Source organism: Lolium perenne, chromosome 5 (assembly GCF_019359855.2).
Source record: "Lolium perenne isolate Kyuss_39 chromosome 5, Kyuss_2.0, whole genome shotgun sequence".
Taxonomy (NCBI): domain Eukaryota; kingdom Viridiplantae; phylum Streptophyta; class Magnoliopsida; order Poales; family Poaceae; genus Lolium; species Lolium perenne.
In genome coordinates this window covers 162,689,029-162,712,639 of record NC_067248.2, presented here as the reverse complement: position 1 = coordinate 162,712,639, position 23,611 = coordinate 162,689,029, and the positions used below count along the sequence as shown (strand labels likewise).

Here is a 23,611-nt window from a genome sequence, read left to right as displayed (position 1 = left end):
CCGGAATCGAGATCTGGCGGGCGGAGCGGCGCGAGGAGGAAGACGATGTGGTGAGAGGGGGTGAAAAGAATGGATTTTTACCGGGCCGCGGAGTATTTATAGGCCGCGCTCGGAGATTCGGGATCCGGATCCAACGGTGGAAACTGAACGGTCACGCCGTTGGATGGATGACACGTGTTTAGGTCAACTGCGGTAAAACGACGTGGAGGTAACTTAACCCTGCACTCCCGAAAATTCCGGCTGAAGATTTGCATCTGCGAAAATTTAGCGCGGGAAATGAGGAAGTTGTGTGCGGGAAATATGGAACTTCCGTTGTTAAGTATGATCTGAAGATGAAGGATTTCCGGAACCGTTTGAGTCTTTTAAGATTCCGGGTAATTCCGAGAAGATAAGTTGTCTCTCATTCGAGCAGGGAGTAACCCGGAAATGTTCTTTGGAACGTCGATGGATGAAGTCCCGCGGGGTGGGAGCATTTTCCGGCTACAAGTTGGAAAAAGAAGAAAATGCAAAGTTGGAGCTCTTCAAGTTTCTCCGCGTTACCAACGTTTGCCGAGGATCATGATGGACCAGCAAGGCGGAAACTGCAGGTGAAACTCGGAGAACTCTGGGGGCTACTGTTGTGGGTATACTTCATGGGTGTACCATCGACAGTGCCTAGATCCGGCAAGCCCGGGTGGCCCACAGACGGTGATGAGGCATGTGGCCCATCGGGCGGCCCAGTTGCTGTTGATCATGAAGGAAGAAGTCCAGCCCAGGGTCAGCAGGCCGGATCCGTACCGACCTTAGGAGTTACCCGGATCCATGGAGGCCCATGAGGAACCCGGATCCAGTACGACGCGTGTGGAAGGCGGATCCGTGACGTGCACGGCAAGATATTGTACCGTAGCTAGGCTATCTGTAATCCGGCTAGGACTCTCCATGTAAACCCTAGATCCGTGCGCCTTTATAAGCCGGATCCCGGGACCCCTAGGGGGACAACCACAACTCATTGTAACAACGCGAAAGCGCCCAGATAATTCCAGACAAGCAGCAGTAGGCCCTGTCATCGTGCAGGTGTTCCGAAGCTGGGTAACTCGCGTACCACCGTCCCGAGAGCACTCCGCCCTATGGCCCCTACTTCTTCTCCCCCTCGTGAGGATCCCTCCTCCGAGGTACCGTCGATTAGGCAACGACAACGTTATTCCCAGATATACCTTGCCTACTAGATACGACGAATGAAAAATTCTGTAGACATAATAATACAACGTGCACCAATATATTGAATTCTCTGTAACAATAGAAAACACTGAAGTGGGATAGATATAATGGATAGCAGTTGAAATGGTATTCTTAGTGCTAAATATATAATGTCCGATACATAGATACACGTGTGATATCTGATGATCTTTATTTTAAGGTTCTATGAAATTTCTGCTGATCTTTTATGTGAAACTGATGTGTTAGATAAATGTGCTATTTTTCATTAAAAAGAGTGTAATTGCACCTTCCAGTCTTCAATTATATCATTGTGTGGACTTCTTTTTTGGACAGCCTGCTAAAAGACGCTTCCCTATTGGATAGAAATATTAGATGCTTCCCTATTGGACAGAAATATTATCCTTTTGCAAACGAATCATGTTATTTTCTGAGCCCTTTTATCATTTTGAAGCTAACATTTATTTTCATCTTACCTATTTGCAGATCATTTGGAGGTTTAAGTATGATTTTTTGTATTTATGATCTCCTCATGCCAACTATACTTTACTTCACCACCGACTTATAGATAGTACAATACATTATTTTATTTTCTATAACCTGATGCATGATATTTTTTCTCTAGGACTACAGTTTTTCTTTGTGGTGGTTTATCAATATAATGAAGCTTATTTAGATAAGAAATTTTGTCGAGCTGTGAAGATGTCAGTGAATACTAAATCTTCCTTATGCTTAACTTTCACATGATTCGAATTTGTGGATTATCCATCGATACCTTAATGGTGCTTCATGAACAGAAGGAAAGAATGCCTTATAGCTAATCAGATAGTTGCCAGGATAAATGAACTATATGGTACTGCTGCATGTTTACACACCTTTCACATGTTCCCTGAAATTCCCAACCAAGATAGCAACAACAGGTCAGCGCAACCTTTGGTCTTTTACCAGGTCAGCCCACCCCACTTTGCATTTAGAGCTATCTGCAGTTCACATTGTAAAAAATAGTGTGGCTACTTCAACATTAGGTTTGGTCACTCACACAGCATGTACGTACCCTGATTGTTTACCCCGGCAGCTTAGTCGTTAGTGCTTGGTATGGAAGCATATTATTACCAGCTGATCCTTCTAGATACCATGTCTTGACTAATGTTCTATCTATTTTCCAGATTTGCACAAAATACTAATGGCTACATAGCACTTTCTTTATTTGATTTGCGGCTAATCAGCCACGTACAAAGCGATAGACCAGAGGTGGCGAGGATTCATCATTCCTTACAATATAAGGTGATGGAAAAATCACAGTTCTTCCTTTTTGTGGTCTGTTACCTGCTTCCAAATAATCATAATTCAATGCATGAACAAATCAAAAGAGAAGAGTGCATGTACATATGGAGTGGCCAGGGACTAATAAATACAACATCAGGGTAATGAGATCTCATAGGCCTGGCCTGCCTGCCGGCGGCAATGAAGCAACAACGTTTGAGACGTATATAGGTTCACAAGCATAGACAAAACTCAATTCTTTAGTCGCATCTACACCGATGAACTCAATTCTTTGTACATGATTGATTTATGAAATTGTTATTATCAGTTTTTGAAAAACCCCATGTGTGGTCAAATGATTTATCCGAATTTTAGTTAATGCATGAATATGTCTTTTGGAATATATTATCCATGAACTTTAGTGTTTTTTCTTGAATGTTCCCTCTTAGATACAGTTGGTGTTTCTTATCAGTTTTCCAATATCTCTTGCCGAGAACAAAGTACACTGTAGACCTTCTATTATTGTTTATGCAAGCTACCTGCAGTATGGGATAATTAAGACTTCTATATTGTGGTTTAATTTCAGGTTGCTACAATGTTTGTGGTGGAAACATGAAAAACAAAGGAATCCTATCCTTATAACCTTTGTTATATCTTCTTGTTTTTTTTAATATATTCTAAGCAAAGCTTATAATAATCTGTTGTAAGAAGGCAACCCAAACAAGTATGCTTCTGTTGACCGTGAGTGCTTATCCTATTATTTTCATGTCCAAAGAACTATGATTGATAAATATCCCGTGGTGTAATTATTTGATTTAGTTTATTGTATCTCTTTTGATAAATTTTTTTGCCTTTTTTCATTTACACAAGGATGCCTATTTTTTGATCGTCTTAGGTGATGAATAGGATTGTAACCTTACTAAATAAGATCAGTGTGCATCAATCAAATAATTTTATGTGCTTCGAAATTCAGCTTCCCTAAACTATCAATAACAACTTTTATACCTTCATGTTCTTTGAGAATTATAGTTTATATGCTTCATTAATTTTTCCCACATCCTAACCTCTACAATTATGATGTAGAATAAGAAGGTTGTTATTAATTGATTGAAAATTACGCACTATAGTGTGTGCCTTTAGTAAACATATTATATTCTGGTCTTATGTTATCGCGAAATATAGAGGCCTTTTATGTTAGTTTTCCCTCATTATTGCAGCAAAGACAGTGGTGGTGTCTACTTGACAAACAATTCTTGATGTAGTTACCGCTACTCTATTTTTGATGTTCTACTTAGAGCTTTGTTCTAATCTTTTGCATGTCTATGTGATTTTCTCTCCCTGAATGCATCGAAACTTCAATGGTGGGTTAGAATTCACTCAAATGGCAGGGAATATATTTAATTTTTTCTTCACCATTCATTTTGATATAAATGAGTAAAAGATGGTTGTTTAGTGTACCGAAATAACCGAATTTGGATTTTACTTGGTTTAGTACAAATGATGAAAATACAGAAGATGGTTTTGTGGAAGAGTGTTTCTCAGAATAAGACTCTTTCACTAAAATATAGTTAGCACATGAGAAATTTGTTGATGCACGTTTCAACTAGAAATAGTTCCTTTTGCTAATCTATATTGGACAAACAATATGTAAAGTAAATCAAAATTTAGATTATTTATCTTGGAGCCTCTTATAAAGAATATGTTTTCATGTTTTGAACAAGTTGTGCTAATTCAAACGAGGAAAACTACATCAGACGATTAAGTGAGAACAAACGAGTAAAACTACATGATTATGCCAAAGTAACTATATTTTTAATTTAGGTCTAAAAGGTATAATAATTGAAATAATCACAATACGAGATAGTTAAGAAGTTGCCCGCGCATGTGCGCGGGCCACTGTGCTAGTTTTTGTTAATTTTGGTTGGACAGCTCTTGTCGTTGGGCAGCTTGTTCAGGCAGCTGGACCTGGACGGACATGCCCCTCGGGAGATGTACCGTCGCGTACGTCGGAGCCGTAGCGCGAGTAGCTAGCTAGGGTCACCTTTCACCTTGAACAACGCGCTGCATACGTAGCCTACTTCATTATAAAGCACGTCTGGATGCCTTGTGAGCCTAAGGGCTCCTTTGATTCAAAGGATTTGCATAGGAATTGTGTAGGATTTGGTTCCTATGGGAAAATTTCCTATACTTGTTATTTGATTCATAGGAACATATCCTATAGGAAAAATTCCTATAGAAATCTTGTAGTGTAATTCCTATAGGAAAAAACCATTAGCTCATACCTCATGAAAATTTTTTTTTGCTACAATTAAACAAACTTCATCTTCCTTTTTCCCTCATGATGTTGTGCATATCCTTAAAATCAAACTACCTTCTACACCTACAAAGGATATGCCAGCTTGGAACTATGAAAAAAATGGCATATTCTCGGTGAGAAGTGCCTATAGACTGGCGTATAACCTTGCCCATACAGGTGCTCTTGTGCAGGGAAATAGTGACACTGGTGTTCCTGATAGAGCTCTTTGGAAGTGTGTGTGGTCTGCTCCGGTCCCAAATAAAATCAAGATCTTTGGGTGGCGAGCGGCATCTGATAACCTTCCTACTCAACATAATAAATGGAGACGTACTCTGGAGGTTTCAAATATTTGTCCTATCTGTGGTGTTGAAGCTGAAAGCAGTTTCCATGCTATTGTTGCCTGTACAAAAGCAAAGGCGATTAGACGGGAAATGAGGAAGATCTGGAATCTACCGAGTGAAAAGGAGTTCCACTATACTGGGAAAGACTGGCTTCTTTTGCTCCTGGCCAAGCTGAATAAAAAAGAACAAGGGCAGGTGCTCCTCTTGCTCTGGAGAGCTTGGTTTTTGAGAGATGATATTATCCATGAAAAAGGTATGGCTACTATAAAACAGTCGGTTGATTTCCTTAAATCTTATGCTGTGGAAATCTCTTTGGACCAGGTTCCTTGTTTCTCCCCTCATGACAAAGGAAAAATGGTCCTTCATCTAGATCAGGGGCCTGTGCAAGTGGGTTCTGTCAAAAGTTCTATTGGCTGGACTAAACCAAGTTCTGGGTGTGTTAAGGTTAATGTTGATGCTTCGTTTGCGCAACCTGGTAATCAAGCTACCCTGGGTGTGATTGCTAGGGATGAACATGGGAATGTGTGTTTCTCTGCTGCCAGAGTGTTGACAAATTGCTCTTCTGCTGAAGAAGCGGAGCTGGAAGCGATCAAGGATGGTCTCTCGCTGGCGGCCACTTGGACACAGGGGCAGATTATTTGTGAAACTGACTGTCTTGTCGCTGCTTCGGCTATTAACAAACCTGGACGGGATTTATCACAGCTCTGCCATATTATCAATGATATCAAAGATGTGTTAGCATCTGGTGTTGGCTCTTCGGTTGTTTATATTAACAGAACTTGTAATCATGTTGCTCATAGTCTAGCTAGTAGTGCTAGAGTTTATAACTCTGTAGGTTTCTGGTTGGGGGCTGTCCCAACAGATATTGAACCCCTCCTACAGGAGGATTGTAATGTGCTAATGGATCAATAAAGCTACTGTTATAAGCAAAAAAAAAAAAAACAAACTTCATCTTCCTATAGGATTCAAATAGACATGTCATTCCAATCATATGCATTTCCTATCCTTTAAATCAAAGGAGCCCGAAGACTGCTCAGACTGCTCATAGTGGGAGTAACTTAGGTAGTAACATCACACATTTCAAGGTGTTTTGGTGACATGGCATAGCAATAAATGAAGAAAGAGAGGGAGGTGGTAACTAGCTATGTTACCATAACATCACACACCCCAAAATAAAATGAGTCTACAAACTAATAAATGAGGCTTTGCATGATACCATCTCTAAGTTACTTTCCACTATGAAGGTAGTAACATGGACTAGTAACTTATGCATGACACCACCTTATGTTACTCCCCACTATGAGCAGCCTCATAGTGGAAGTAACATAGCTAGTAACATCACACATCTCAAGGTATTTTGGTGACATGGCATGCCAATAAATGAAGAAAAAGAGTGAGGTGGTAACTAGTTATGTTACCATAACATCACATACCCCAAGGCAAAATGAGTCTACAACATAATAAATAACACAATACATGACACCATATATAAGTTACTACCCACTATGAAGGTAGTAATCTAGATTAGTAACATGACATATGTTACTAGTCTAAGTTACTCCCCACTATGACCAGCCTAAGAGTCGCCTAAGACTACTCATAGTGGGAGTAACTTCACTAGTAACTAAGTGTCCAACTTAGCAAATTTGCTTATATGGCAGTGAGTTAATGAGGAGAGAGAAGGATGGAGTAACATAACTAGTTACTGTAACATCACACTTCTCAAGATACAATGAGTCTATAAGCTAATTAATGAAGACATATATGATACTACTTTGATGTTACTAACCACTATGAAAGTAGTAACATAGAGTAGTAACATGTGCATGTTACTGGTAGTAACATAGAGTAGTAACATGTGCATATTACTACTCTATGTTACTTCCATCTATGATTAGTCTAAACACAATGCAACGGGATTACCGATTCTCAAAGCGTAGGTGAATCGATTTGGCATGGACCACATACGAAAAATACTTGGGACATATCGAATCTACAAACACCCAACTTGTGTTTAACTACTTTGCGAATAATTTCTTTTTAAACACCCAACTTTTTAAACTCTAGTCTTCTGCCCGTTTCTACCAAGAAAAGAAATGCATTCAATTGCTGAGCACATTGTAAGAGCACAATTGAAACGGTGAAACTATTTGGCTTTCACACAGTGGTAGTCTGCACGTACGACACATTCCACTGCGGGAAGAATGTGTGGCGAGTGGCGACACATAAAAATCAATACAGAATGGTAACATTAATTTGTTGGTTCCGTTATTACCAAGATGATGGTATCCACGAAAATTCCAATACGCAGTGCAAAAATGTACATGGTGACTGATACAAAACGATCCACGAAGGCAACCAAGGATGGCATTATACAATATACTGTACCGAGTAAACGTCAAAATCAACCACTGTCGCCATCATCAAGTGCGAATCTTTGTGGAAGATCAACTGTTTCAATTATTGCAATTCCGCCTTCATATAGGACGGCGATGCTGCACACATATGATGCTCCGGTTAGAGAGAGAAAATGAGAGATAGTGTCTAGAAAATTATATGATGCAGGTAACTACAGGATTCTTGGGAGTTTCGCTTACCTTTTTGTCATGTTAATGTATGCAAAGTCCTTGATGAATCCCAAGTTAAATTTAATCCTTTTCTCATACCTGCCAAATTGTAAAGCAAGGTATTCATCTACCGTTGCCACTTATCTTTACCTTTGGTGCATGTCGTCATTATGAACGAACGGGGAATGCAGTTGCAATACTAGTCGGAGTGAAAGATGTTGGCTGGCGTACGTAGGGAAATATAAATGTTACCTGTGAGTTGTTGAGTCACAAAAAGCAACAGTGAGATCATCTGACACTGTAAGCAGAATCGGACGACCTGGGAGACCTTCAATCGCAGCAATATTGTAGCCCGAGCGGTGAAGTCCGTTGATGAGTTTGATACATGTATTTGTTTGCAAATCCCAGATCTGATAAAAAAAAATGGAGCGTCAGGGGTGGTAGAACGTACAAAATAATTTACGCATGCAACATTAGCAGTATTTTACTTCTTTTTTCGCGAGCTCTTCATATGTTACTATAAAGTAATATTGAAGATGCCATACCCGTGCACTCCCTGACCAAGAGAAGCTTGTAACCAAATACTGCAAATCACCACCGAGGATGAAATAATCAAGAGCACGAACATCTCTGGAATTGCAGTCGAATGAGGTGACAGGAGTAGGAGAATACATGTTCCAGATCTGCCAAAGCTCAAGCATCAGTACAAAATTATTAGCAAAATTGATATGGAAGCTGTTCGTATACTAAAAAAACTACATCAACTAATTACTGAACCTTTATCGTGGAGTCACGTGAACAACTTGCAAAAGTGTTCATCGCAGTCTGCGGGTTGAATCTCACTTGATGCACCCAGTCTGAGTGTCCTTCGAATATCCGTATGCACTGCCAGCCAGTCTCCCAGTTCCAAAGTTTGATCAGCTTGTCACGAGATGCCGAGAGCACAAATGGCTCAATAGGGTGAACCGCCAGTGAGGAGACGCTTTTCCCATGACCTCTAAAATTATGCAGTTTCTCCACTTTTTCATATGAGTAAACGTGGATATATCCTACACTATCCCCGACCACAAAATCTTGCAGCGGCTCGATGAATTTAGCTGACCGAACGTAGAACTTTTTCGGGTCCTCCCCATGCATGTCTATGTCGTGGATTGCCATCATTCTTGTCTACATCAAATTGCAAAATGCTTAATCAGTTTGGTACATGTCCACTTCCACTGTTTTAAAAGCAAAATGGAAATTTGTTGATTGTGTGTGCCCAACTACTCATAAACATTTAATATGATTTTTTTTTTGCTAGATGAAGGATGCTGGAGCTTGGTGGCAGGAACCTCAGCATTACGCTGAGAGAGGCCGCACGGGAGGTGGAGGACAAGGGCGTGGCGACCTGGCGGCACGCATCAAGTAAGCTGTAGACTGATGGAGCTTACTGGCTGAGACCTCGGCATCATGACGGAGAGAGGCAGTGCAGGAGCCGGCCGGTGGTGGCGTGGTGCAAGGAGGCGGCCGAGGTGGAGGAGCCTGGGCTGGCTATGTTGGAGTTAACCTTGTTGTATAGGATTAGTCAAGTGTTTGTTAGAATAGGCTTTTTCATGCATGGGGCGGGATGGCCGAGTGATGTGGCCGTTACATGAGCTCGGACAGGTTAGTGCTAAACGTGTGTGAATGAATCTAGCGGAGAGTAAGGAACGGATCAAGTCGTTTGTGACTTGGGTCGTGTGTCCGTTGCATGTACCGTCTATTTAACTTGAGAAAGTGAATGAGAAAAGGAAGCCATGAGGGCTGAGCAAAAAATGTATAATCTGTGAAGTCACCAAGGAGAAGACTCTCTTAGCAAAGCATGAACATTTCGTTATGAAATTATGTGGGAACGACATGAGGGTTTTAAGCACATGATCGAGGAGGTTTGGAACAGGGAAAGGGTATCAAATGTTGAGGATCTTCGATCGAAGATAAACAGCACGGCGGAGGCTTGTGCAAACTGGGGCAGTACTTTCCTTTGGTGCGGTCTGTAAGGAGAGGAGGGAGCTTAAAAGAAGTCTTGAGGTGCTGAGAAATGAGCCTCTTAGAGTTGGCCCATCATATGAGGAACGAAAGGTGGAGGAGCGGCTTGCAGAGCTGGGGTACCGTGAGGAAATAATGTGGCGTCAATGGGCACGTGTGCAGTGTGGCTGGCCGAGGGTGACAAGAATGCTAAGTTTTTTTCACCAAAAAGCCAATTATAGAAGAAAGAAGAACAAGATTGAGCAGTGGACACGACCTAATGGCACAGTGTGTGACATTTTGGCTGAGTTGGAGGATATGCCTGAAAGCATTTTATGAGGATCTCTATAAATCTGAAGGCACAATTGGCATTGAGGAGGTATTATCGCATGTGCCGGTGAAAGTGACCAGTGGAATGAATGCTGACTTGCTAGTACCATACACCGAGGCGGAGGTGAAACTGCTTTATTTCAAATGTTTCCTACAAAAGCACCTGGCCTGGATGGTTTTCTAGCTCATTTTTTCCAAAATCATTGGAATTTATGTGGTGAGGACGTTACAAGGATTGTTATCCAACTTCTTAATGGAGATGATTCGCCATAGGAGATAAACAAGACGTTCATCGTACTTATCCCCAAGGTAAAAAAAAACCCATCATACCTCTCTCAATTTAGGCCTATTAGCTTGTGCAATGTGCTTTTTAAAATAGCATCTAAAGTACTAGCCAATAGACTGAAGATGATTCTTCTGGAAATTGTGTCAGAAGAACAATCCGCGTTTGTTACTGGTCGCCTCATAACTGATAATGTTATCACCGCATATGAGTTCTTGCATTTAATGAAAGGGAATAAGAGTAAGAATAATTCTTATTATGCTCTTAACCTGGATACGAGGAAAGCATATGACAAATTGGAGTGGGATTATCTCGAAGCAATTATGAAAAACGATGGGGTTTGCTCACCAGTTTGTGGAAGCCATCATGCATGGAGTTCGATTTGTTTCGTTCTCTATCTTGTTCAATGGTGGCAAGACAGGTTCGTTTAAACCTACGCGAGGGATTCGTCAAGGTGACCCGCTTTCACCGTATTTATTTGTGCTTGCCGGAGATGGTCTCTCATGTGTATTGAAGAATGCAATGGATACAGGTGAGTTGTCGGGTATTCAGGTTGCTTCTACAGCTCCTAGAGTCAGACATCTCCTTTTCGCGGATGATTGTATTGTCTTTTGCAAGGCCACAGTGGCAGATGCGACAAAGATGAAGTCTGTCCTTGATGTTTATTGTAGGGGATTGGGTCAGAGCATAAGTAATGATAAATCTTCAGTAGTTTTTGGGAAAGGATGTGCACAGAACGTCAGGGATGCTATTAAGTGATACATCGCAAACGTATCTATAATTTTTGATGCTCCATGCTTGTTTTACACCAATTGCTATATATTTTGTTTACACTTCGTGTTATTTTTATGCATTTTCTGGAACTAACCTATTAATAATATGTCACAGTGCCAGTTCCTGTTTTCTGCTGTTTTTGTATTTCAGAAAAGTTGCACAGGAAATATTCTCGGAATTAGACGAAACAAAAGCCGAAGTTCCTATTTTTCTATCACGAAGACGGAGTCCAAAGGGGAGACGGAGAAGAGCCGGGAGACGGCCACACCACCCCTAGGCGCGGCCCCCCTGGCCGCGCCTAGGTATGATGTGGGGCTACCAAGCGTCCACCGACCTCGCCCCTTCGCCTATATATTGACATCCTCGGGAAAACCCCAGAAACCCGAGCCTCCATCCAAGAAAAGTTCCATCGCCGCCGCCATCGTCAACCCTAGTACGGAGGGTTCTGAAGCTCTTCCCGGCACCCTTCCAGAGAGGGAGATCATCATCGGAGGCCTCTTCATCACCATGCCCGCCTCCGAAGTGATGCGTGAGTAGTTCATCTCTGGACTACGGGTCCATAGCAGTAGCTAGATGGTTGTCTTCTCCTCAATATGCTTCATGTTTAGATCTTGTGAGCTGCCTATCATGATCAAGATCATCTTTATGTAATGCTACATGTTGTGTTTGCTGGGATCCGATGAATATTGAATACTATGGTTGAGTTGATTATGATCTGTTATATATGTTATTTGTGATCTTGCATGCTCTCCGTTGCTAGTAGATGCTTTGGCCAAGTATGTGCTTGTGACTCCAAGAGGGAGTATTTATGCTCGATAGTGGGTTCATGCCTCTAGTAATCTGGGAGAGTGACAATAACTTCTAAGGTTGTAGATGTGCTGTTGCTACTAGGGAGAAAACAAAACAATGCTTTATCCAAGGATAATTTTATTGTTTACTTTACACACTTTACTTAATGCAATAATCTGTTGCTTGCAACTTAATACCCAAAGTTGTTCGGATGATATCCTGAGGGTGGATTATTAGTCATATATGCAGTTGGATTACGGTCTATGAATCTTGTTGTAATGCCCAAATGAATCTCATAGTAATCACGTTGTCATGTATGGTCTTTATTCTGTCAATTTCCCAGCTGTAATTTGCTCACCCAGCATGTTATTTATCTTTATGGAGAGACACCTCTAGTGAATTGTGAACCCCGGTCCTTTCTGTTACATCGATAAATCATCTACTGCAAACACCTGTTGTTTCCTTACTGCAAGCACTGTTCTCTTTTTACTGCAAACAAACATCTCTTTCCACATTATACATCTAATCATTTGTTTTTAGCAAAACCGGTGAGATTGACAACCTCACTGTAAGTTGGGGCAAAGTATTGTGCTTTTGCTGTGTGCAGGTTGCACGTTGTTGCTGATACCGGTAGTGCGCCCTGCCAACATCAGCTAGCAACAACATTCAGAAGTGATTTCTTTCTCCTACTAGTCGATTAAACCTTGGTTCTTACTGAGGGAAAACTTGCTGCTGTGCTCATCATACCTTCCTCTTGGGGTTTCCCAACTGCATTACATCAAGCTATTTTCTGGCGCCGTTGCTGGGGAGAAAGAGGATTTCTGCAAGGGGAGTCTCTCATTTCCAATCTCTTTACTTTGTTATTGTTTTGCTTAGTTTATTTTACTTTGTCTTGTTTGCTTCTTTTTATCAAAAACACAAAAAATTTAGTTCCTTTTATAGTTGTTATTTTTGTTGTTCTGTTTTAATCTTGCTAAAATGAGTAGTACTGAGAACACCAAGTTGTGTGACTTTACTAGCACAAACAACAATGATTTCATTTGTACACCTATTGCTCCACCTGCTCCTGAAGCAGCTTTCTATGAAATTAAACCTGCTTTGTTAAACCTTGTTATGAGAGAGCAATTTTCTGGTGTTAGTAGTGATGATGCTGCTTCTCACCTTAATAATTTTGTTGAACTTTGTGAGATGCAAAATTATAAGGATGTAGATGGGGATATTATTAAACTAAAATTGTTTCCTTTCTCTTTGAGAGGGAGAGCTAAAGATTGGTTGCTATCTTTGCCTGGAAATAGTATTGATTCTTGGGTTAAATGCAAAGATGTTTTCATTGGAAAATATTATCCTCCTGCTAAGATTATATCCTTGAGAAGTGACATAATGAAATTTAAACAATTTGATAATGAACATGTTGGTCAAGATTGGGAAAGAATGAAATCTTTGGTAAAGAACTGTTCAACTCATGGACTGACTACTTGAATGATCATCCAAAAAAATTATGCAGGACTGATTTTTTCTTCAAGAAACCTTCTGGATTCAGTTGCTGGAGATACCTTTATGTCCCTTACTTTGGGGGCTGCAACAAAGCTTCTTGATGATAAATTATTCTGAATGGCACACTAAGAGGGCTCCACAAGGTAAGAAGGTAAATTATGTTGAAGAAACCTCCTCTTTGAGTGATAAGATTGATACCATTATATCTATGCTTGTTAATGGTAAAACTCATGTTGATCCAAATAATATTCCTTTAGCCTCTTTGGTTGCTCAAGAAGAGCATGTTGATGTGAACTTCATTAAAAGCAATAATTTTAACAACCATTCTTATAGGAATAATTTTGGTAGTAACAATTATTGGCCGTATCATTCTAACAATGGTATTGGTTATGGAAATACTTATGGTAATTCTTATAAAAACAACAGAAGTGCACCCTCTGATCTTGAAGTCATACTTAAGGACTTTATTAGTAAACAAATTGCTTTCAATAAATCTGTTGAGGAAAAGTTTGGTAAAATTGATGTTCTTGCTTCTAAAGTTGATAGCCTTGCTCTTGATGTTGAACTTCTTAAACTAAAGGTTATGCCTCATGGTGTTAAAGAAAGCAAGACTTTGAACGCCATTCAAGTTAGAATTGATGACAATGTTAGGATGTTGGCTGAATTGCATGCTAGGTGGGAAAGAGAGGATAAAATTGCTAGAAATAATAGTATGACTAAAGTTTGTACCCCACCACTAGTAGTGTCGAAGCATCAAATGTTAGCAAACCTCCTACTATTAATGGTAAAATAATTGGTGTAGGAAAAGTCCCCACTCCTTCTACAAAATTTCCTAGAACCACTGAAACTATTTCTGATAAGAGTGCTGAAATTTTTCAAAGTATGGGAGACAATAGTCCTCTTACCTTTGATAATAATGACTTTGATTTTGATGATTGCAATATCTCTGAAGTAATTATGTTCCTACAAAATCTTGCTAGAATTCCTAATGCTAGAGCTATAAATATGGCTTTTACAAAACATATTACAAATACTCTCATGCAAATTAGAGAAGAAAAGTTAAAACATGAAGCTTCTATTCCTAGGAAGTTATAAGATAGTTGGGAGCCCATAATTTAGATGAAAGTGAATAACTTTGATTGAAATGCTTTATGTGATCTTGGTGCAAGCATCTCTATTATACCTAGAAAAAATTATGATATGCTTGATTTGCCACCTTTGGAACAATGTTATTTGGATGTTCATGTTTCTGATATTGCTAATAAGAAACCTTTGTGGAGAGTTAATAATGTTTTTATTACAGTTAATAATAATTGTGTCCCCGTTGATTTTGTTGTTTTGGATATTGAATGCAATGCTTCTTGTCATATTGTTTTGGGAAGACCTTTTCTTAGAACTGTTGGTGCTATTATTGATATGAGAGATGGGATTATTAAATATCAATTCCCACTCAAGAAAGATATGGAACACTTCCCTAGAGAGAGAAAGAAGCTACCTTTCGATTCTATTATTAGGACAAATTGTGATGTTGATGCTTCTTCACTTGACAATACTTGATTCAAGCTATTTCTGGCGCCTAGCTGAAAGGCGTTAAAGAAAAGCACTTTTGGGAGATAACCCATGTTTTATTTTCTGTAATTTTTCTTTTGTTGAGTCTTGGAAGTTTTTACCTCTATAACAACCGCTCCTTATCCTTTCTATTTTGTTTTTATGCCAAGAATAGCCTCTAATTGGAAGAAGGTAAGATTTGGGGAAGTTGTTGTCCTAAAACAAATTCTGTGCTATCACCAAAAAAATTATTACTCCCAGCCAGAACGTCGGATTGAGCTAACAAGTTTTGAGCATATGCCCCGGGTTATTATCTAACTTTCATTAGTTTTGCACTTTTCGATGTGAGCAACAGAGGATTTTCGAAATAATCGATCTTTACATGCTGTTCTGTTTTGACAGATTTCTGCCACTATTTGCATTTGCCTCTTAATCTTTTTCTTTTTGAGTTCTTTTGAGGTAAATAGCTTTTAAATAAGTTTCTACAGTAGTGAATGTTTGAATGGATGTTTGACTCGTGTTAGAACTGAATCAAAATGGATTTGTTATTTTGATTGCACTAATGTTGCTAATGAAAATTGTGTGAAGTTTTGTGTGAAGGAAGTTTTCAAGTTCAAGCTTGAAGGGAGAGAAGAATGATGTGATGAGATGAAGGATGGACAAAAGTTCAAGCTTGGTGATGCCCATGTCACCCCAAGAAATATCCAAGAGGTACAAGCGTCAAAGCTTGGGGATGCCCAAGGCATCCCCTTCTTCATCAACAAAGTATCAGGTTATCTTTCAAGGCACTATATTTTTATTGCTTCATATGCTATGTGTTGTTCTTGGAGCGTCTTTATTTTTGTTTTTAGTTTTATTTTGTTTTGTTTGCTGTAGTATATGGTTGGATCTCATCACATCATTTTTTTTGGAGAATGACACACTCCGTTTTAATTGCATAGAACACTCTAGTTTTCACTTTTAATGTTCTGTGAGTGTTCTATTTTGCTAGTACTGCGTTTAGTTCTGGTTTTTTCACCTGTATTTTGTTCAGAGCTTGTTAGTTTTCTTTATTTAGGTATGATTAGCTCTCTGGTCTTTATTGATTATTATCTATGAGAATTGTTTCTAATAAGTTGATTGGTGTTGGAGAAGAGTAAAATATTTCGTGCTTATATTGGTGCAAAAGGATGCTTGTTTAGACTATGGTTTAGACTTTAGCATGTCATGTTAGATGTTATTTTAATTGTATGGTTAGTAGTTATTGTTGTAGCATGACTTGTCTCAAATAGCTGATAGTGCTTAATGTGCCATTGAAAAAATCATGTCTTGTTTCCATCATACAAAAGCATAATAGTGTGGTATTCTCCTTTGATGATTTATTTGGGTTGACTTGGCACATGCTTACACCATGTTATGACTACAAGCCTCGATGATCATTTATTTTTTTACTTGTAATATCACTTTATGCTTTGATTAATAATGTTTTGTCGCTATGCATGATAATGGCCATTATTGCTCGCTTAGTTGGTCGCTCCCAGTCTTTTGCTAACCTTCACTTGTGCTGAGTATGATCTCTACTCGTACATCCAACTCCCAAAAAATCAAATTTTGCCAAAATTTTCCACCATACCTACCTATATGTGGTATTTCACCGCCACTCCAAAGTAAATTGCTTGTGTGCTACCTTTAAAAGCTTCAAAACCTATTACCTGTTTTGTGTTCCTATTTTAGCTCATGAGGAAGTGTTGGATGCTTTATTGTCTCTTTCATGTTCATTTGGCTTCAAACCTTGACTAGCATGCATAATGTGCTAGTCTCTAATATTGCAAAAAGAGCAGGCAAACGGGTGCCCAGCCCGGCTAAATAAACAAACAATCAAATAAATCTCCTAACACTATGGACTTGAGAAATCATGAATTTAGCTTGTTTAAACAAAGGAGTAGAGGAATTTTATCGTTCTCTCTATGGGAGCCTCTCTTGAAGCCATTAAGCCTAAAAGGATGATAAATCGTTTGTACCATTCGTTGACATAGACATACAAACCTCTCAAAATACATTTTCAACACCTATGTTTATTCAAATAAAAAGCTCTAGCACATGAGTAATCTCTGCTTCCCTCTGCGAAGGGTCTTTCTTTTACTTTTATGTTGAGTCTTCATCTTCAAACTTTATGCACCAATTAAGATAGCATAGTTGTCATTCTGAGTATAATGTGCATAGTCCCAAGATTTATTATTGATTGTTTCATAATTATGTTATTGCTTGTTCTCAAATTATCTGTATCTAGTCACCCTTATGAACTTTAAAGGTGTCCTGGCATCAATGTTTTGCTATTCCATGAAGGACAAGCTGAATACCACTTGCTATGTTTTCTCTATGCTAAAAAACAAACAGTTGCTTTCAGTGCACTATTATTCATGATCTTTTGTTTGAGTTACTTTTCATGTTGTAACATAGTTGCTAAGTTCTATTGTTAGAATTATATCTATCATGCCTATGTTTAGAGTACTTTGATCTTAGCTTACAATGCTTTACAATAATTTGATCAAGATTGTGTTGGCTGCATGTCACCTCAAAAATTATTTTTGTTATCACTTACCTACTCGAGGACGAGCAGGAGTTAAGCTTGGGGATGCTTGATACGACGCAAACGTATCTATAATTTTTGATGCTCCATGCTTGTTTTACACCAATTGCTATATGTTTTGTTTACACTTCGTGACATTTTTATGTATTTTCTGGAACTAACCTATTAACAAGATGCCACAGTGCCAGTTCCTGTTTTCTGCTGTTTTTGTATTTCAGAAAAGTTGTACAGGAAATATTCTTGGAATTGGATGAAACAAAAGCCGAAGTTCCTATTTTTCTGTCACGAAGATGGAGTCCAAAGGGGAGACGGAGAAGAGCCGGGAGGCGGCCACACCACCCCTAGGCGCATCCTCGGGAAAACCCCAGAAACCCGAGCCTCCATCCACGAAAAGTTCCGTCGCCGCCGCCATCGTCAACCCTAGTTCGGGAGGGTTCTGAAGCTCTTCCTGGCACCCTACCGGAGAGGAGTATCATCACCGGAGGCCTCTTCATATTACCATGCCCGCCTCCGAAGAGATGCGTGAGTAGTTCATCTCTGGACTACGGGTCCATAGCAGTAGCTAGATGGTTGTCTTCTCTTCAATATGCTTCATGTTTAGATCTTGTGAGCTGCCTATCATGATTAACATCATCTTTATGTAATGCTACATATTGTGTTTGCTGGGATCCAATGAATATTGAATACTATGGTTGAGTTGATTATGATCTGTTATACATGTTATTTGTGATCTTGCATGCTCTCTGTTGCTAGTAGATGCTTTGGCCAAGTATGTGCATGTGACTCCAAGAGGGAGTATTTATGCTCGATGGTGGGTTCATGCCTCTAGTAATCTGGGAGAGTGACAATAACTTCTAAGGTTGTAGATGTGCTGTTGTTACAAGGGAGAAAACAACAATGCTTTATCTAGGGATAATTCTATTGTTTACTTTACACGCTATACTTAATGCAATAATCTGTTGCTTGTAACTTAATACCCAATATTGTTCGGATGATATCCTGAGGGTGGATTATTAGTCATAGACGCAGTTGGATTACGGTCTATGAATCTTGTTGTAATGCCCACATGGATCTCATAGTAATCACCTTGTCATGTATGGTCTTTATTCTGTCAATTTCCCAGCTTTAATTTGTTCACCCAGCATGTTATTTATCTTTATGGATAGACACCTCTAGTGAACTGTGGACCCCGGTCCTTTCTTTTACATCGATAAATCATCTACTGCAAACTCATGTTCTGTTTCCTTACTGCAAGCACTGTTCTCTTTTCACTGCAAACAAACATCTGTTTCCACATTATACATCTAATCCTTTGTTTCCAGCAAAACCAGTGAGATTGACAACCTCACTATAAGTTGGGGCAAAGTATTGTGGTTGTGTTGTGTGCAGGTTCCACGTTGTTGCTGAAACCGGTAGTGTGCCCTACCAACGTCAGCTAGCAACAACCTTCATAAGTGATTTCTTTCTCCTACTGGTCGATTAAACCTTGGTTTGTTACTGAGGAAAAACTTGCTGCTGTGCTCATCATACCTTCCTCTTGGGGTTTCCCAACTGCACTACATCATTAAGCAAGTGCTCTGGAGGTTCCTAATGAATCGTTGAATGATAGATATCTGGGTTTGCCAACACAAGTTGGGAGATCAAAAAATGGAGCTTTTGTGTATTTGAAGGATCGTATTTGGAAGCGAGTTCAGGGGTGGATGGAAAAAATCCTTTCTGGTGGAGGGAAAAAAATTCTGATTAAGTCTGTTCTTCAAGCGATTCCCACTTATTCCATGGCTTTGTTCAAATTGCCAAGGGGCCTTTGTGATCATATCACATCGGTAATGTGCAAGTTTTGGTGGGGATGCAAGAATGGGGAAAAAAGGCAGCATGGGTATCTTGGGATTCCATGACAATGCTGAAATATCAAGGCAGCCTAGGCTTCCGTGATTTGGAACTGTTCAACTTGGCTTTACTTGCAAGACAAGTTTGGAGAATTTTGATGGATCCTGAGTCTCTAAGTGCAAGGGTTTTAAAAGCTGTGTATTTTCCAGATTGTAGCATATTGGAAACGTCTTTGGGATCACGGCCTTCTCAGATTTGGAGGTCGTTATGTGAGGGAAGGGATGTCCTAAATCTGTGTCTGATTAAGCGTGTTGGTGAGGGCCTGGATACGCGCATCTGGGATATGAATTGGATCCCAAGGGATTTCAAGCTCATGCCATTTTGTTGCATTGCTCGAGATCCTCCTCAAATGGTTACGGAACTGATTAGTTCAGCGACTCGCACATGGAAAGTTGCAGCTCTGGAAAAATTCTTTACGCCAGTGGATGTGGAGACTATTAAGGAAATTTCAATTAGTCATATGAGGCTCTCGGATAGGTGGCCTTGGCACTATGATCGAGTTGGTGTGTTCTCGGTCAGATCTGCATATAAGATGTTGGCACAAACTAAGCGACGACGTGAGAATTATTTTGATGCTAGTCCAAAAAGTTCGAATACTGAGCAGGAATAGAAGTCATGGAAGAAGTTATGGAAGGTCCCGGTGCCATCCAAACTCAGGTTATTTGCATGGCGGTTGGCGTGGGCATCGTTGCCTACTGGAGAAGTGAGAGCTCATAGGCATATAGAAAATTCACCTAGGTTCCCTATTTGCAATGCTGCAAATGACACATGGAGACATTCTCTGCTGGAGTGTGATATGGCGCATAGTGTATGGGTGTTGAGGGAAGATGATCTTATGCTCCTAGTCTTTGAAGATGAATCGTTCGATTCTAAATAGTGGTTGTTTGGCTTGAGTAACAGCTTGCCGCAGAGGAAGTTCGTTGAGGTTTTGGTAACCCTCTGGGCCATATGGTGGGCAAGGAGTAAGCTCATTTTTTAGGGTGAGCAACAAGCTCCTCTAAATACTCATCACTTTATTGAAAGATATCTTGTCGAACTAGAACAAGTGGGGAGTTTGGCGGTTCCTGCTGGAGGTCGGTCTCCTCGACCTGTTGCGAGTTGGTTACCACCACCGGGAGGTTTCACAAATATTAATTGTGATGGTGCAGTGGCGCGATCAGCTATGTGGGGAGCTGTTGCGTGTGTAAACAGAGATGAGCACGGTACTTTCATCGGCGCATCAACAACAACCTTTGAAGGTATCACAAATCCTGAAGTCATAGAGGCAATGGCATGTTCGGAAGCTTTGGCTCTAGCTGAAGATATGCATGCGTCTAAGGTTCATATTGCGATTGATTGCTTGAACGTGATAAAGGAGATTGACAAGGGAAGTCCTCTTGGGCAGCATTGCATGATCATCAAGGAGATCCTTATCAAGGGGCGGATTTTTCTGATGGCTACATTTAGCCATGAACGACGAGAAACAAATGGGGAAGCTCACCGACTTGCACGATCAAACATTTGGTGATTTCTGTAAATGGGGAAGCTCACCGACTACCCTAGATGCAGGTAGAGATGTGTGGTAATTTTCCCATCCCTCTAGCCATTTGGGTATATCTATAAACGTTATAAACCGTTAATAAAGCTTCTGCCTGGGGAAGCTATGGCTGGGCTTGGCTCAGCCAGTGTGTCGCGTTCTGGGGGTCCCGGCCCTGCGAGTATGTCTCGCTCAGGGGCGGCTGCCGGCGCTGCAACGGGACGGCCCAATGTGCATGTCAGCCCAGCTTGCATGGCTGGTCTTACAAATGCTGCTACATCGATCATTCAGACCAAGATGCCTTTCTCTCCGTCTGACTCTGTTTTTCAGACGACTTTTGATGCAACTTTCCAATCACCCTCTTTGTATGAACAGAATTTGGGTTTGGCTGGGAATGCTAAAGTGGCCGCAAGAGAGGGAGTAACTAAGGAGTGTATGCATACTCCTCGTGATAGCGTTTGGAGGGATTCGTGAAGAGGACGTGTGTGGAGTTCGGTCGAGTGGTAGGCTGAGTGCTCAACTCAACTCTGATGCCACACAGATGGAGAGGGCGATGAAGATCGCAAAACAACGTGCAGAGATACCTGTGCTAGGGAAGTCTCCTCTGAAACCTTCTTCAATTACCTCGTTTACAGATGATCATATCATTGATAATGCTTCTTTGTTGGGAGTTTCTTTGGGTAACTCCCATTCTGAGTGTGTTGCTTCGGCTAGATTAATATAACAATACTTAAAAAATCGGATAGCTTGATAAATGATACCGCGTCTTGTTTGGTGGTTACTCTCATGCATCTGAATTATGTCTTGATTTGAAAGGGGAGGATTATTTGGATGATGAACCTTTGGTTGTTCCTAAGGAGAGAAAGGACCGTAAGAAAAAACATTTGATAACAACACGGTAAGGAGGAGTAACCGGGTTAGATTTAAAAATACCAAATATCAATGACTAATCTTAGGGGTATTACTTGGAATAGTGAGGGGTTTAAAGATCCGGGAAAACATTTATTTGTAAAAGAATTAATTAGGGAGTATGACCTAGATTTCATAGCTTTGCTTGAGACTGGAAGATCTAATTGTGCGGTACCCTTCCTTAGGGATTTAGCAGCGGGAAAGGAGTTTGTGTGGTTTTGCTTGCCGCCGATTGGGAGATCGGGTGGCATTCTGGTTGGAATTAATACGGCTACTTTGGTGGTCAATAGGGTAGATAGTGGGGACTGTTGTGTTAAGCTGTCTATTACTTCAAAAAAAGATGGGTTCCAATGGTTACTTGTGCCGGTGTATGGGGCGGCACAAGAGAAAAATAAACACGAGTTTCTTGGAGAACTTGTTAGGACGTGTGAATCTGAAACTACACCGATGTTATTAGCTGGGGATTTTAACATTTTGAGAAAACCTGAGGATAAAAGTAATGCTAACTTCAATCCTCGGTGGCCTTTTATTTTTAATGTGATTATTGAGAATCTAAATTTAAGAGAAATTGCGATGTCGGGACGCCAATTTACATGGGCTAGTAGACGAGAAAACCCTACCTATGAAAAACTGGATAGGGTATTAGCTAGTGTTGAATGGGAACAAAAATTCCCTTTGGTCACTGTCCGAGCCTTGTCTCGCTCTGGATCTGATCACACCCCGCTTTTGATTGATGCAGGGATTCAGGCACATTTAGGTAATAAGCCGTGGTTCTACTTTGAGTTAGCTTGGTTGGAACAGGAGGGGTTCTATGACATTGTTGCTAATGAGTGGGCGGCAGAGCCCCTTGGGAAAACGCTGATTCAAACTTGGCAAAATAAGATTAGGCATTTGCGCAGATTCTTACGGGGTTGGGCTAAAAATTTAAGTGGACAATACAAGAGGGAGAAGGAAAGGCTTTTGAACATTATTGATACTTTGGATATTAAAGTTGAAATGGTGCCGTTGTCTTGTGTACAGCGCACTGAGTTAAAACAAGCTAATGAAAAATTGAATAAGCTCATACGAGAGGAAGAAATTAAGTGGGCACAAAGGGCTAAAGTTAAATACATTCAGGAAGGGGGTGACAATACTAAATATTTCCACCTAATAGCGAATGGAAAGCATAGAAAAAAGAAGATCTATCGACTTGAGCAAGATGAGGGGACTATTGTTGGGGATGATAAATTGCGGGTGTACATCTCGGAGTATTATAAAAAATTATTTGGTAACCCTGAACCTAGTTCTGTTTCCCTGGATGAGGGTAGGATTAATGATATTCCGCAATTGTCGGCGGATGAGAATAGAGTTTTATTGCGAATTTCTCAATGGAGGAGATTCATGACGCTATTTTTCATATGGACCATAATAAATCACCTGGACTAGATGGTTTCCCTGCAGAGTTCTATCAACACTTTTGGGGGGTTATTAAAATTGGTTTAATGGCTCTTTTTGAGAGTTTTCGGAAAGGAGAGTTGCCTTTATATAAATTGAATTTTGGAGTGATCACGCTGCTGCCCAAAAAGGAATATGCGACACAGATACAACAATATAGGCCGATATGTCTGCTTAATGTGAGTTTCAATTTTTTTACTAAAGTGGCGACAAATAGAATTTCTCAGGTAGCACAGAAAGTGATTAGACCGGCACAGACGGCTTTTATCCCTGGTAGACATATCCTAGAGGGAGTAGTTATTCTACATGAAACAATACATGAATTGCATAGGAAGAAACTTGATGGGGTGCTTTTTAAGATTGATTTTGAAAAAGCGTATGATAAGGTGAAATGGCCCTTTCTACAGCAAGTTCTACGTATGAAGGGGTTTGAT

The 23,611-nt window shown here is 40.2% G+C and overlaps 1 protein-coding gene across 1 annotated transcript in view; it reads right to left on the bottom strand.

Annotated features, from left to right (window-relative positions):
• Positions 1-7,364: 7,364 nt before the first annotated feature.
• Positions 7,365-23,611, bottom strand: part of LOC127303709 (coatomer subunit beta'-1-like) — a 31,930-nt gene continuing 15,683 nt past the window's right edge. The window contains exons 5-9 of the mRNA XM_071820128.1: positions 8,439-8,828; positions 8,207-8,344; positions 7,914-8,071; positions 7,692-7,760; positions 7,365-7,589 (exon numbers count right to left, since the gene is read on the bottom strand). Of these exons, the coding sequence (XP_071676229.1) occupies positions 7,499-7,589; positions 7,692-7,760; positions 7,914-8,071; positions 8,207-8,344; positions 8,439-8,828 (846 nt within the window). The 3' untranslated portion in view covers positions 7,365-7,498. The remainder of the gene's footprint in view (positions 7,590-7,691; positions 7,761-7,913; positions 8,072-8,206; positions 8,345-8,438; positions 8,829-23,611) is intronic.